This window comes from Triticum aestivum, chromosome 6B (genome assembly GCF_018294505.1).
Source record: "Triticum aestivum cultivar Chinese Spring chromosome 6B, IWGSC CS RefSeq v2.1, whole genome shotgun sequence".
Lineage (NCBI taxonomy): Eukaryota > Viridiplantae > Streptophyta > Magnoliopsida > Poales > Poaceae > Triticum > Triticum aestivum.
Genome location: NC_057810.1, coordinates 446,655,963 through 446,672,749, shown reverse-complemented (window position 1 = coordinate 446,672,749; position 16,787 = coordinate 446,655,963). Strand labels below are relative to the sequence as shown.

At 47.5% G+C, this 16,787-nt stretch overlaps 1 protein-coding gene across 1 annotated transcript; it reads left to right on the top strand.

Moving 5' to 3' along the window:
• The first annotated feature begins 455 nt into the window (after positions 1-455).
• Positions 456-1,846, top strand: LOC123134219 (expansin-B7). Its single transcript, XM_044553503.1, has 2 exons — positions 456-1,010; positions 1,125-1,846. Exons 1-2 carry the CDS (start codon positions 648-650, stop codon positions 1,650-1,652), a joined length of 891 nt encoding a protein of 296 aa, XP_044409438.1. The 5' UTR covers positions 456-647; the 3' UTR covers positions 1,653-1,846.
• The last annotated feature ends 14,941 nt before the right edge of the window (positions 1,847-16,787 follow it).

Genomic DNA, 16,787 nt, shown 5'->3' with positions numbered 1-16,787 from the left:
GTTAGTATGTCACTGGATACTCGTGTTTTCATACCATTTCACCGGTATCTTGTACGTAACCACTATCATATTTTCGTATCATGCCCTGATCCTCTGCCGACGCACACGTAACTTTCAGCTGGGCATTTTCGTAGCACTAGTTTGGTATTTTCGCAGTACAAAATAAAACAAGCTCGTCACTGATTGCAAGACGGATCATGTGGCCGTATATGTACATTGCTACGACTCCGTACAAAACTCCAAGAAAAAGATGCCTCTATGATCTGCAATGGGCATGATGCTATGCTGGCTGCAGGCATAAATACATGGAGGAAGCACCTGTAATGCAGTATGTATGTATGGTTGATGATTTTTAAAAGCAGAGAGAAATGCATCCCGTGATCACGGGTAATGGTGTATAGCAGCCAGTTGGGCGAGTCCCGCCATCCACATGTGAACCGGCCCTGCCATCACGTCTGGCTCCTCCTTTCTCCATCCGCCATCTCCGTTCATTCATTCCTTCGTCCTTTTCCTCCTCTTGATTTGATCTGGTAGAGGAAGAAGAAGCTTAGCACTTGAGTTGCCGGCCTATAAATTCACACGCCCACCAACTGCATCAAGCCATTAACCACCAGAGTACGGCAACGAGTAACCAGCGAAAGCGGGCGATGGCAGCGGCCTCCGCCTACGCCGTTGCGGTCGCCCTCTTCTGCCTCCTCGCCGCCGATGGCTGCTGCGGCTGCTTTTGGTTTCTGCCTGCCATATTCTGCCCTGGACACTCCCCCACGCCTACACCCGCCCCCGCTACCCCCACCCCCAGCCCCGGCACCGGCACCGGCACCAACGTCGACGGCGGCGGCTGGCTCGACGCCAGGGCCACCTGGTACGGCGCTCCCGGAGGCGCCGGGCCTGACGACAATGGTGGCGCGTGCGGGTTCAAGAACGTGAACCTGCCGCCGTTCAACGCCATGACGTCGTGCGGCAACGAGCCGCTCTTCAAGGACGGCAAGGGATGCGGCTCGTGCTACCAGGTCAGCTGCTGTGGCCGACATTGCAGTTACTTGACAGTGACGGTAGAGTGCTTGTCGTTTCGTTTGTTTTTCCAGGCTGATGGATCTTGGATTGTTGCGTTGCGTTGCGTGCAGATAAGGTGCGTGGCTCACGCAGCGTGCTCCGGCGTCCCTGAGACGGTGATCATCACCGACATGAACTACTACCCGGTGGCCCGCTACCACTTCGACCTCAGCGGCACCGCCTTCGGCGCCATGGCCAAGGACGGCCGAAACGACGAGCTCCGCCACGCCGGCATCATCGACATGCAGTTCAAGAGGGTGCCGTGCCAGTACCCGGGGCTGTCGGTGACGTTCCACGTGGAGCAGGGGTCGAACCCGAACTACCTGGCGATCCTGGTGGAGTACGAGAACGGCGACGGCGACGTGGCGCAGGTGGACCTCATGGAGTCGCGGCCGGACAATGGTGAGCCGACTGGGGTCTGGACGCCGATGAGGGAGTCGTGGGGCTCCATCTGGCGGTTGGACACGCACCGCCCGCTGCAGGGGCCCTTTTCGCTGCGGGTCACCAACGAGTCCGGCAGGTCGCTCGTCGCCGGGCAGGTCATCCCGGCCGACTGGCAGCCCGACACTGTGTACAGCTCCCTCGTCCAGTTCGATTGACCCCTTCCACTCATCCGTGGAAGGCATCCATGCACGTCCATGCATGGCTTAATCGTGCCAAGCTAGCTGAGACGTCGCTTGTGACGTCCGGTGTGTGTGGTCTTCGTGTGCTACTACGTGTTCTCTCTCGTAGCGCATACGTTTTTCATGGTATACGTGTCTCGTCCAATACAATAAAGACATTTTAGCTACTAGTACAAGGGCCTGTGCGTCTACATTTTGCTGCATCACTGAGATACACTATCACTCAATTTCATGAAATCATGAACAATTTTTGAAATGATGAACATTTTTTTAAACTTGTGCACATATCTAAAATTGTGAACATTTTTCAAATCCATGAACACAATTACAAAATTTCGAACATTTTCTAAAATCAAGATCATTTTTTGAATTTATGGACCTTTTATACAATTTGCAAACATTTTTTAAATAGTGAATATATTTTTAAACAACTTTCTTGAATCCATGAACAATTCTAGAATCAACGAATATTTTTTTAAAATTGGTGCAACAATTTTTGAAATTATTGAACATTTTTTGATCTAGCAAAAGGGCTCGTGCATTGCAACGAGAGAAAAAAAATTATAATCTTCAATGGACATGACCACATTTTGCTGCATCACCGAGATACACTATCACTCTCATTTTCGTGAAATTGTGAACAATTTTTGAAAATCATGAACATTTTCTAAAACTCGTGAACATATCTGAAATCACGCACATTTTTCAAATTCATAAAACAAATTGTAGATTTTCGAACATTTTCTAAAATCATAGAAATTTTATACTATTTACATTGTTTTAATTGTGAACATATTTTGAAATGTTTTTCTTGAATAGACAAACATTTCTAGAATCGGCGAACATTTTTTTGGAAATTGTTTTGTGGAACAAATTTTGAAATTCACGAACATTTTTTATTTAACGAATATTTCTTGAAATGCATGATAATTTTTTCAAACAACGAACATTCTATGAATCAATAAAGTATTTTGTAAGTCATGAACAGTTTTTGAAGTTTTAGGATATTTTTCAATTCATGAACATTTTTTGAACTGGTGAAATTAGGTTTAATTTCATTAACATTTTGAATAGACAAACTTTTCAAAAAATAATAAACAGTTTTTAATCCCGAACATTTTTTAAAAAATTGTGAATATTAAGACTCACGAACATTTTCTGCGTCCACAAACATGTATGAATCATTAAACATTTTAGTTCAAAATTCTAATTTTTTTAATTTTCAGAACTTTTGTTATCCCCAAATTATTTAAATGAGAAAAAAAAGGAAGACGGAAAACAAACCAAAGATAAATACGAAATTTATAAAAACCACCGCCTGGATATGGGCCGACCCAAACAGACATGTTGTATAGAAGGTTTCTACAGGGCCGGCCCAGACAGGGATTCCCCTGTGGGAAATATTTTTTATACTTATAGGTGGCATCGATGGGTAACAGTTTCGAACTTTGGATTAATTTCCATGACGTACCGCCACAAGCAATATCCCCTTTATTTTTACTAGCAAAAGGGCCATGGTTTGCACTGGAAGAAATGACTACATTTTGCCGCATCACCGAAATACACTATCACTCTCAATTTTGTGAAATTATGAACATTTTTTTAAACTCGTAGACATATCACAAATCGTGAACATTTTTACAAATTTTCAAACATTTAATGAAATCAAGAACATTTTTTCAATTTATGAACATTTTATACAATTCAAATGAGCTTTTTTTTCAAAAAAATTGAATCGGCGGACGTTTCTAGAATCAAAGAAATTGTTTTTCGTAATTGGTGGGGCGATTTTTAAAATTCAAGAACATCTATTTGATCTAGCAAAAGGGCTCATGCGGTGCAATGGGAGAAAAATAATTCATAATCTCTAACGGCCATGGCCAAATTTTGCTGCATCATCGAGATACACTATCACTCTCATTTTTTTGAAATCATGAACAATTAAAAAAAATATGTGAACATATCTGAAATCATGAACAATTTTTAAATTCGTGAACATTTTTATAGATTTTCAAACTTTTCTAATATGAACATTTCATAATTTTTGCAAACATTTTTTTTAATTGTGAACATTTAAAAAAAATCTTGAATAGGCAAACATTTGTAGAATCAACGAAAATTATATTATTATACGATTATTCTTTGCATACTACACAACGTGTAACTTCAATGTAAAGTTGTGTGCGAGTTTTTTCTCATTTCCTTTCTTCTTAAAAGGTAATATCAATGCCAAAGATTGATTCTTCTTTAAACAATGTTATTATTCGGATTTTATTTTAGTTTTCATTTCATTTTCTTTCTTCTGTAATGGTAATACCAATGACACAAATTTATTCCTTCGTAGGAAACATATTTTTTGTAAATTTCCACTATTATATGCTCATTATTGCATATAATTGAAAATCACATTTTTTTGTGCAAATTGGGTGCAATGTTTTCATTGTTTGTTTTTCGATTCTTTTTATTTTCTTTCTTCTTAAAAGGTAATACCAATGTCACTAATTTATTCTTTCTTAGAAAATTTCATTGTTTTGAATTTGTTTTTAGTTTTTGTGCTTCTTAGAAAACTTTATTATTTTATTTTATATTTTTATTTTTATTTTGTTTCTTCTTTAGGGGTAATACCAATGCCACTAATTCATTCCTTCTTAAAAGATTTTTTTGTGAAATCCCTCTATTATATGATTATTTTTGCTTATTATAAAAGTGAAAAATGGTGTAAATTATGTGCAAATTTGCAATTGTTTGTTTTAGAGTTTTTTTATCTTCCTTTTAATTCAGAGGGTAATACCAATGGTACAGATTCATTCTTTCCTAGAAAACTTCATTATTTAGATTTTCTTTCATTTTATTTCTTCTTCAGGGTAATACCAATGCCACACATTCATTCCTTCTTAGGAAACTTTTTTTTTTGCAGAAACCTTACTATTGGCTTATTCTTACATATATTATTAAAAAAACAATTTTATGTAAACTATATGCAAATTGTGTCATTATTTGTTTTCCTTTCTTATTAAAGTGTAATACGAATGCCACTAATTTATTCTTCCTTGGTAAACTTTATTATTTAGGTTTTTTTATTTCTTCTTTAAGAGTAATACCAATGCCACTAATTCATTACTTCTTAGAAAAACCTTTTTTGTGCAAAATTTCCACTATTCCTTGTTAGAAAGCTTCGTTTTATTCCTATTTCGTCGCCAGCCATGGACATTGATGGTGTTGCTTCCGTCTGACGACTGGGCTTGGAGAGGTAGTTGCTGGTGCGAGAGCGACCAACTTGGTCTACCTTGTTTTCATTGTGTACGTGGATCCATCTATGCCAACATGCACTACATGCATCACATTTTTTTAAACACATGCATGCCATATTCTGCTAGTAGGTGGTGGCATAGCCGTCGTCAGCCTTTAGAGTGGAATACAACAGCATCACCACATAGTAATATGTTGAACAACAAGTTTACCTTGGAAATACTTTGTTGATATTCTTTTTATTTTACTTTCAATTTATACTAAGAAAATGTTTGGAATGTAGCTGTGGCACATGCACACAAACAACAGCAAAATGGAAGACAAGGTAGTGTCACTACTGGTGGAGATGAGATGAAAGACTAACGGTTCATGGTGTCACCATAACCCAACCCATCGAGAATGACCGCCCCGCCGACGGTGTTGTGGTGTTCGGCCTGCACCGGCGAAGCACCGCTGACGTGGAGGTCAAAGATGCTACGCGCGTTGGCCGCGTGCGTGTGGCTGGGCTCGTCATTGCTGGCACGGTCGTCATTGGCGCTGTTATAGATATATTTGGTGAAGGATCGATACGGTCGACTAGAGGGGGATGAATAGGAGACAACAATTTTTAATCTTTCTTGTTAATTTTAAGGTTTAGCGGATAGATAGGTTCACTAGATCTGCAACTAGGTGAACACAACCTATATGACAAGCAAGCTTAGAGCCAAAAATTCTAGGCAACAATCTAATTAGCAAGCCAACAAGCATACAAGGCAAAGTGAAGTGCGTGAAAGGATTAACCACAAGTGAAGCGAGGACGCGGATTTTATCCTGAAGTTCACTCTTCCTTGGGGAAGAGCTACTCTTCGTTTAGAGCAGTGCCGGAGCCAAGGCTTGTGGAACGCCATGAAGGCTCACCGTATTCTCTTTCGAGTCACCAGAGGGAGTCCTGGACTAGGGGGTGTCCGGATAGCCGAACTACCACCATCGGCCGGACTATCATCATCGACCGGACTCCAAGACTATGAAGATACAAGATTGAAGACTTCGTCCCGTGTCCGGATGGGACTTTCCTTGGCGTGGAAGGCAAGCTTGGCGATACGGATATGTAGATCTCCTACCATTGTAACCGACTCTATGTAACCCTAGCCCTCTCCGGTGTCTATATAAACCGGATGGCTCTAGTCCGTAGGACAACAACATCAACCCTTACAATCATACCATAGGCTAGCTTTTAGGGTTTAGCCTCCTTGATCTCGTGGTAGATCCACTCTTGTAAACATCCACAATATCAATATCAATCAAGCAGGACGTAGGGTTTTACCTCCATCAAGAGGGCCCGAACCTGGGTAAAACATCGTGTCCCTTGTCTCCTGTTACCATCCGCCTAGACGCACAGTTCGGGACCCCCTACCCGAGATCCGCCGGTTTTGACACCGACATTGGTGCTTTCATTGAGAGTTCCTCTGTGCCGTCACCGATAGGAAGGATGCCTCTTCCCGTCTTCAAGGACGGTATCTTTGCCAATGGAGCCTTGGCCGCCGGCCAAACTATCCGGCTAGGAGGTTTTCTTATGGCCGCCTGTCCGGCCACCGCCTCCGCAATGACCTCTCGAGTCATCGAGAGCAATCTTCACGTCAACTTGGAATTCACCGAGCATCTAGATCCAGCAGAGCTCTCGTCCGTAAACGAACTCTTGGATCGGATCGCCGCCCTGGGAGTCGCTACAGACTACGATCAGATCGGGCTTAAAACCGATCTGAGAGAGATTAACTCTCTCCAGGTCACCCACCATGTTACGGTGGTAGAAGAACAATGCGGCGACTCTTCTCCTATATTGAAAACTAGTCATGTCCGGGCTCCCAAACCCTCCACGCCAGATTCCCGCGGAGGGGCGGACTTCGATCGAGCACTGAACTTAAAATCAGGCCTCGTTCCGGACTCGTTGGACAATATCCAGCGATCAAAGCTTCCGAGCTTGGAAGCTCCTCGGCCTTCGAGCCTTGAGATGGGTAGGGTTCCGGACTTAGTTTCGCCCACCCGACCAGATATATGCGATCTATCTCTAATCCGGCAAGAGCCCACTGAAACAGTACATCACTACTGGGCCAGATTCCTCCTGGTTATGGACAGGATAAAAGACTGCCGAGAGGAAAACGCAATCTCAATTTTCTGCAATAATTGCACAGACAAGGGAATCCTAAACGTCGTCAGCCGTCGTGAAATCACATGCTTCTCCGACCTGGCATCCATAGTACAGAAGTACTGTGCGATAGAGAGTTTCCGGAAAACCGAAAATAGGTTTTGGGACAATCCGGCCCCGGATACAGACCCAGTCCGCAATAAAAGGGTGCATCACACTCAGGCGCCAGGTGCAAGAACCAAAAAACAGAAACCCCTTAAAGGGAATGGAACCGTACTGGAGGGATGGCTCAGCAGACCCTATACAATTCACAGTACAGAGGGCGCCGTCCCAACACATAGCCTTCGAGCATGTTGGATACTACGGCAGGTGGCCAAAAGTGGCGAGGAGCTTCTAGCCCCGGGAAACCACACCAACAATACCGGTACGGTATTAACAGTCTTTGAGACTTTCGCATCAAACAATATGCGGAAACGAACAATCCGCAGCCTTGCCGAAGCTTACCAAGTAGCCACGGCAAATCCTTGGAGTGACGCGGCCATCACCTTCAACGCCAGCGACGAACCTAAATTCCGAACAGCCCGAGCACCAGCCGCATTGGTCCTCAGTCCGATAGTGGACGGCTTTCGGCTTACCAAGGTGCTCATGGATGGCGGCAGCGGATTAAACCTCATCTACGAGGAAACCCTTCAAAAAAATGGAAATAGACTGGAGCCGCATTGAGCGAAGCAGCACAACCTTCAGAGGAATAATCCCTAGCCGGGAAGCACGCTGCACAGGAAAAATCACACTCGATGTGGTATTCGGCTCGCCGGACAATTACAGGTCCGAGGAAATCACGTTCCAAGGGGCCCCGTTCAACAGCGGATACCACGCTATATTAGGACGAGAGGCATTCACAATCTTCCAAGCCGTACCCCATTACGGGTACATGAAGCTCAAAATGCCTGGGCCCGGCGGAATAATCACTCTCGTTAGTGATCCGGACATAGCACTCCGCGCCGAAAACAAGACGGCCGCATTAGCCCTGGAGGCACTATCCGAAGCCTTAGCAGCAGAGGAACTCACCGCGCTGCGCTCTACGGTGAATAGGGACGATGTGATACTCGATAAGAGATCCAAGTCCACCTCCTTTAAACCAGCCGAAGAAATAGTAAAATTCGAGGTCCACCCAACGGACCCGACAAAGACGGCCTCCATCGGGGCACAATTGAACCCTGATGTAGATGCCGCAATGCGAGAATTCCTTCGGGAAAATTGGGACATTTTCGCCTAGCACCCCTCGGATATGCCTGGAATCCCATGCAGATTAGCAGAACACAGCCTAAACATCCTAAAAGGATTCAAGCCAGTCAAACAGGCTCTTCGACGATTTTCCGAACCCAAAAGACAGGCAATGGGAGAGGAACTAGCCAAACTATTGGAAGCCGGATTCATCAGAGACATCAAACATCCGAATTGACTAGCAAACCTGGTAATGGTACCAAAGAAGGACAAATCCTGGCGCCTATGTGTCGATTTCAAAGACCTAAATAAAGCCTGCCCAAAGGATCCCTTCCCCCTCCCCCCCATCGACCAAATCATCGATGCCACTGCAGGGCACGATTCATTGTGCTTCCTGGACGCATACTCCGGCTATCATCAAATCAAGATGGCAGAAGCGGATCAAGCCGCAACGGCATTCATTACTCCATATGGACCATTCTGCTTCAACACGATGCCCTTTGGACTTAAAAACACCGGCGCAACATATCAGCGCATGATTCAGACATGTCTGGCTACCCAGATCGGCAAAACAGTAGAGGCATATGTAGACGATGTGGTCGTCAAAAGTAAACGTGTCGAAACTCTAGTAGACGACTTGAGGGTCACATTTGACAACCTCCGAGAATATGATATCAAACTGAATCCGGAAAAATGCGTTTTCGGCATGCCAGCCGGAAAGCTCCTGGGCTTCATCGTATCCGGTAGAGGAATTGAAGCAAATCCGGCCAAGATCCGAGCTCTACCACAGCTGGATATTCCAAAAAACCTCAAACAGATCCAGAAATTGACGGGATGCGTGGCGGCCCTCAGCCGCTTTATCTCCCGCTTAGGAGAAAAGGCATTACCCCTCTATCGCCTCCTCAGGCACACCGAACACTTCGAGTGGACGGATGCTGCCACCGCCGGACTCGAAGAAATAAAGGCCATATTGGCAACGAATCCGGTCCTGGCTGCGCCCAACCTGGGCGAACCAATGCTGTTATACATCGCAGCAACACATCAAGTTGTAAGCGCGGTACTCGTCGTCGAACGAGAGACAGAAGGGCATAAATTCCCTCTTCAAAAACTAGTGTACTACGTATCCACTGTGTTAACCCCCTGCAAGTCTCGTTACCCGCACTATCAGAAGATCGCGTATGCAGTGTTCATGGCATCCCGGAAGCTCCGACACTACTTTCAAGAGTGTTCGATAACAGTGGCCTCTGAAGTACCACTCAATGACATTATAAACAACCGCGATGCAATGGGCAGGATTGCAAAATGGGCCATTGAGCTCTTGCCATTCGATATAACTTACAGACCTCGGCGAGCTATAAAGTCACAAGTTTTGGCTGACTTTGTCGCCGAATGGACCGAAGCCGAACTCCCTAAAGAGTACGGTGCATACTCCAATTGGATTATGCACTTCGACGGCTCTAAAATGTTGACCGGACTGGGGGCTGGCGTCGTATTGATGTCCCCGACCGGTGATACAGTCCAATACGTACTTCAAATAATGTACACGGACTCCAACAACGCAGCCGAATACGAGGCCCTTTTACATGGTCTTCGGATGGCAATCTCCATGGGCATTCAACGCCTAGAGGTGCGCGGGGATTCAAACCTCGCAATATCCCAAATAAATGGAGACTTTGATGCCAAGGATCCGAAAATGGCAGCATATCGCAACGCTGTCCTAAAAATGTTAGCTCGGTTCGACGGACTTGAATTCCATCATGTAGCCAGGGATAACAACCAAGCGGCCGATGTATTGGCACGCATCGGCGCAAAACGTGACGTTGTCCCTCCAAACATCTTCCTGGAACGGCTGTTCAAGCCATCCGTACTATGGGAAGGGGAGTCCGGAAATAACAAACCGGAAGCAGCCACACCAACCGACACAGAACAATTTGACATAAGCGGCAATTCTGCCGCCGAAATAACACCCTCAGCCCACGACATAATGGACGTAATCGCCCCGTGGAAAGAACCATTCCTAGCCTACTTACTTAGGCAGGAACTTCCCGAAGACCAAAATGAGGCCCGCTGCATAGTTCGGCGATCTAAAGCCTACAAGGTCCACGAGGGAGAACTTTATAAGAAAAGAACAACCGGAGTCCTTCAAAGGTGTATCTCCGAAGAGGAAGGGCGAAACCTCCTGGCTGAAATTCATGCCGGACTAGGCAGACACCACGCAGCAGCCCGGGCCCTCGTAGGAAAGGCATTCCATACAGGATTTTATTGGCCGACGGGCCGGGCAGATGCTCAGGACTTAGTCCAACGATGCGTCGGTTGTCAGCTCTTTGCTAATCAGAGCCATATGCCACCCACCGCCCTCAAAACTATAATCATTACCTGGCCGTTCGCGGTCTGGGGGCTTGACATGGTTGGACCACTTAAAGGGGGAACCCAGAAGCAAAGATACCTATTGGTCATGGTGGATAAATTCACCAAATGGATAGAGGCCAAGCCAGTTAAAACGGCAGAGTCTGGACCAGTGATAGACTTTATATCCGGGGTAGTACACCGTTATGGTGTCCCCCACAGCATCATCACCGATAACGGCACGAATTTTACGGCCGATGAGGTTAAATCATGGTGCAAAAATATGGGCATCAAGCTCGATTATGCTTCAGTCTATCATCCTCAAACCAACGGTCAAGTGGAACGAGCAAATGGTCTAATAATGAGCGGCATCAAACCCAGACTAGTGTGGTCACTTACAAAATCTGACACACACTGGGTAGAGGAGCTCGACTCCGTACTCTGGGGGCTGCGGACAACGCCCAACTGTACTACCGGATTCACACCATTTTTTATGGTGTACGGCGCAGAGGCAGTTTTGCCCTGCGACATTATTCATGACTCACCTCGAGTGCGCATGTATGAAAAAAGAGAGGCCGAGCTGGATCGGCAGGACAGCTTAGACGCATTGGAGGAAGAACGCGACGTCGCCAAGGCTCGTTCTGCATTCTATCAGCAGCAGGCTCGAAGATATCAAAGCAGAGAAGTACGGGCCAAGACTTACAACGTGGGCGAACTAGTTTTACGCTTGCCGGACAAGAAAAAGGACAAGCTCAAGCCCAAATGGGAGGGCCCCTTCATCATCGATCAAGTCCTGACCGGCGGAGCATACCGTCTACGAAATGCATCGAATAATCGACTCGAGCCGAACCCATGGAACGCAGCCCGCCTCCGAAGATTCTATGCCTAGCGCCGGATTAAGAGTTCGTCCCTTTCTCCCGCCCAAATTTTTTATACTTTAGCTGCCTTTTTTCTCTTTTTTCTCTCACCCCTATTCATAAACAGCCTTAAAAGGCTTATTTGCGCATAAGTCCGCACATAATCGATGTGCTATCCGCACTCACTATACCTAGGGGCTTCTTTACCAGAAGCTTAATTTATAAGGGCTTCATGCCCAATACATGTGTTAAGCTCCCACATGTACCTTTTATTCACCATTATATGCATCGATATGACTTAAGTTTTGGCCAAGCTGGGTTGCCTGGCTCCTGTGCTTACCCCTACGTTCCCGATTGTTCGGCTAGGAGGTAAAGGGAGCACCTCTGCGATTGTTACTGCCGGGTCAGCCGGATGTGTACCTCAGACTGGGTGAAGCCGAAAGCTAGCGTTCTTAAGGGAATACTCGGTCGGTGACTTGAAAGATGATTTTACCTACTTATTTATCTGCCCCCAGATGTTTTTCTGCTTTTTTCGCAGTCCGGACATGCACTTTAGGGCATGCCACCCCCAGAGGAAAGGAACCCTTAACGGAACTATTCTCCCTGGAAGATGTTTCTTACTAACCATGTAATATAACATAACTAGTTGGGCACTTGTCTGATAAAGCACTAATGACCCCTACGCCTGGTCTCCATGCATACCCCGGTTGTTTCATAACCGAGAAGGTATTCGGACACACTCCGGACTCTAGGGTCCCGAGGTCGAAGCGAAAAGGTTGGCAAAGACAAACGATCTACAATCCGGCTAGAAGGCATTTTACATGTCATTTTATAATACATTGTCAAATTGACTGATTGTATTCTTCCTCAATCCCGTCTAACAGACTGTCTAATTTATAGTCCTGTTGGGAAAACTTAGCAGCCAACTCTACTTGGCCGTATACTAAACTTACAGGGATCTCCTTCCCATCGGGCCCCACAGGTCCGACTTCGGCCATGTGGTTGGGATCCGCCTTCTTGTACCGCGTCTTCACCATGGCCCAGGCCTCCCTGGCACCTTGGCGGCAGGCTGAAATCTTCCATAAATGGAAGCGCTGCTGCACTCCCTGAAGCTTCTCCGCAAGCTCCCCAAGTCCCTCGGGTAGGGAGAAGGTTGGCCATAAAGCCTACATGATGCCGCTCATTGCCTGCCGAACTCGTTCGGTCAGTCGCAACAACTCAGGAAGTTGATCACCCGTTGATATGGGCATCTCCTCCGCGGGGCGACCTGTGAGTATACCTACAGACATATTTTGTCAATTAACTTCCTCGCCGAACTCTTCTTTTCAAAGGAGTTCGCTCAAGCACTTACTATAGATGCCGCGACGAAGCCGCTGATTCTCCTTAACGGAGCCAGACAGCTCGGCCCGAACGCCTTTCAGCTCTTCTCCAAGCTGGGCATGGGCATCCCGGAGCTTGTTCCTTTCATGCTGCACCTTATGCAGCACCCTCTCGCCGGCCTTTAGCTGGCGAAGAAGTTCTTGCCTGTCCGGATCTTGTCCGGCGGCACCTGCAACATCATTATCAGACTTGCACACACGCCAAACACTACTTATCTTTTTTTTAAAAAAGTGTGTTACCAGGAGAGGTCGTTGCGTTTCCTCCTGCGGCAGCGAGTGCGGCTTCAAGTTGAGCCTTGCACTCTTGCAGCTCCTGAGACAGTTGGGTATTCTTCTCGGTAAGACCCTACGTTTCATATGATCCTTAAATCAGTTAATATAACTACTTTAAGTCTCGGGGGCTACTGGCATATATAACTATTAAATTTGCTTACCCGTATGTCCTTTACATACTGCTCCGTGGCTCTGGTCAAACCATCTTGAGCGGCACGGAGGTGCGCGTCCCCTACGTTAAAGGCATCCAACGCCTCAGGGGAGAAGCACGCGTCACGATAAACAGTCCGGCGGCGCCTATGGTTCATGGCACTCTCCACCTTAGATTTGGTGGCGGACAGACGGTCGGCATCCTCCGTTGGAGGAGTATCCGGCTCGCGCCTTGCGCTCGCCTCCCCCTCCGGACCAGGCGCTGGAGCTTGGCTGGTAGAAGCCGGATTGGCAGCCTCTGCACCCGCAGTTCGGCGGGCGCTTTTTCCCCTACAGAAAGTCATGAGCATTCGAACGCTTCCTAGGAACGTTGCTCCAGATAATGAATTGTGAGCTGTACCTTTGCGGCGACGTTTCAGTCCGTGCCGCGCTCCTCTTCCGTCTACTTGTCCGGACTGGCCTTTGACGGTCAGCCGCCGCGGGCTCGGCTTCCCGCCCTAGAGGCACCTCCTGCAGCGTCATCATATACGGTGGTCAGAAATAAGCAAGGAAGGACTAACGGTGTCAGAACTTCGGTCACAAGCACCTGGGAAACCGGATATAGTCCGGGATAGTCGGCCGTAATGGCGACTAAGGCATTATCCATGCTGAGCTGGTGGAAAACCCCGTCGATTAGCTCCACTCCTATGTCCGGATCCTCTTCGGAGGCCGGGTCACGGGATCGCTCTGGATCCTCGGGTTGCGGAGCTGGACTTAGCATGTCCTCCACCGTCCGACGCAGCTCCTGCGTCGAAAGAAGAACACCATATAAGAAACTTAGGTTTCAAAGGCATGGGTTGGACACGTGTAGTGTTCGCTTACCCAAGGCCGGGGATTATTCATGGAGAACCCATTTAACGGATTCGTCCGAAGGAAATCCTCCTTCTCCCCCTTATACAGGCCGGACAGGATCTTCACCAGGTCTTCGGCCGAATCCGGCCCTTTGCGGCCGTGACGGGTGGCATCGTCCTCTCCGTTGAAATCCCACATAGGGTGGCCCCTGTATTGTAGTGGCTGCACTCCCCTCATAATGCATGTTGCCATGACTCCAATCATGGTCAACCCGGAATGGGTCAGTAACCTTATCCGGCCCATCAGATAATGAACGCTCTTGTCTTCCTCCAGTTGGGGGCTCCGTGGGCGCCAACTAAGGCGTTTCTTCAGAGGAGCATTGTTGAACTCCGGGAGGCCGATCCGGACAGGGTCCGGCAGCGGAGCGTCTTCTATATAAAACCATAACGAAGGCCAGTCTTCGGACGCCTTCTTAGGGGTTCCGGTTGGATATCTGGTCCCGGCAATGCGCCATATTTCGGCGCCGCCCACTTGATATATTAACCCCTCGTGAGAGCGGGGTACAAGGCAAAACAACCTCTTCCACAGCGCAAAATGGGGCTCGATGCCCAGGAATAGCTCGCAAAGAGCTACGTAACCCGCAATATGCAGGATCGAGGCGGGCATGAGGTGATGAAGCTGGAGTCCATAGAACTCCAGGAGCCCGCGGAGGAACGGATGTACGGGAAATCCGGGCCCCCTTATCAGATAGGGGATGAAGCATACCCGATCCCCTTTGTTGGGATTTGGGGTAGCCTCCACTTGCTTCCCACCTTTATAGGTGGCCAGCCCGGCTCGGACAGGAACCATGAAGGCCGGAGGGAGATATCCCCCCGTTTGGAGCTTCACCAGCTCGTTGTGTGGAACAGAGCATCTCCTCCAATCTCCTAGCAGAGGGCTGGGAGCGCGAGAAGAAGAGCTGCGCTGGGGATCCATGATGGAATGGATTCCGGGTCGAAAGCGCTCTGATGAGTGTTCGCGGGAGGAAGATGGTGATTTAGATCTGGATTCGTGCCTCTCTTATAGGCAGATTACTCGCACAACTAGGGGGTAAAACATAAAAGACACCCTGGCTTTTCGCATTCGTGCGACGCGTGGAAGAAGGCCATTATTGGGCGTGGGAGCCAAGAAACGCAACTTTAATGAAGAAGCCGGACACTGTTCGGCAGGTACATGGAACTTGAAGGAGAACCCGCCTTGCAACACCGAAGACTACACACATGCTGGACTTATCGTCATTGAAGACTGGTTCGGGGGCTACTGAGGGAGTCCTGGACTAGGGGGTGTCCGGATAGCCGAACTACCACCATCGGCCGAACTATCATCGGCCGGACTATCATCATCGACCGGACTCCAAGACTATGAAGATACAAGATTGAAGACTTCGTCCCATGTCCGGATGGGACTTTCCTTGGCGTGGAAGGCAAGCTTGGCGATACGGATATGTAGATCTCCTACCATTGTAACCGACTCTATGTAACCCTAGCCCTCTCCGGTGTCTATATAAACCGGATGGCTCTAGTCCGTAGGACAACAACATCAACCCTTACAATCATACCATAGGCTAGCTTTTAGGGTTTAGCCTCCTTGATCTCGTGGTAGATCCACTCTTGTAAACATCCACAATATCAATATCAATCAAGCAGGACGTAGGGTTTTACCTCCATCAAGAGGGCCCGAACCTGGGTAAAACATCGTGTCCCTTGTCTCCTGTTACCATCCGCCTAGACGCACAGTTCGGGACCCCCTACCCGAGATCCGCCGGTTTTGACACCGACATCACCCCCGACGGATGAGCCTCGAGTCACTCGGGGTTGGTCTTGAAGGCGACCACCACACCTTTACAAACTTCTCCGGAGCACACCACAAGCAAGGGAACCTCTAACCGCCTAGGAGCCCAAGATCCACGAGTAACAAGTCAATGGGGAAGAAATGTTGCGCGGAACGCGATTTGGTTTGGCCAAGATGTAGATCGGGTCTTGCTCTCCCAATCCCCAAAGTTTCAACAAGTTTGGGTGGAGGGATTGAGAGTATTGAGCAAAATGGAGTGTAGGAATGTGGAGCTCAACAATACATTAGGGTTAGGGGATGGAGGAGGAAGAAGGGGTTTTATAGTGTTCTTGGCTGGATGAGGTTTTCTGTTCGTTGGACCCCGTGCGCATGGGCTAAGTCAGCCCCGTGCTCACGGGGTACTCAGAGACTTACGCACCACCCCGTGCGCACGGGGTACTCAGAGAGTTCACATGACACCCCGTGCGCACGGGGGTCAAAAGATCTCGTGCACACGGGGTACCCAGGGAGTTCCTAACTACCCCGTGCGATAGGAGTAGGAAGGCTAGGTGTATAAGTTTTGGCAATGGCGTTCCCACACTACATACATCCCCAAAGACCCCTCTTAATAGTGCAGTCTTTCCTATGACTCAAAACAAACCAAAAATAAAACATTAGAATCGCCGATAGACCACGCTTTTGATCTTTTTGAATTGGGGGTCGCACATCTCCATTGAGAACAATAAGGGACCAATATCCTGAGATAAACTTTAGCAATGGATATTAGATCCACTAATCACATTGTCATCACACCAAAATATAATCTAAGTGCCATATGAACTTTCAATCTCCCCCTTTTTGGTGCATTGAT

Bases quoted from the DNA above. Each gene is read 5' to 3' on its own strand.
- LOC123134219 (XM_044553503.1), top strand. From the start codon at position 648: ATGGCAGCGGCCTCCGCCTACGCCGTTGCGGTCGCCCTCTTCTGCCTC. The intron at 1,011-1,124 runs GTCAGCTGCTGT...CGTTGCGTGCAG, and splicing joins GATGCGGCTCGTGCTACCAG to ATAAGGTGCGTGGCTCACGC.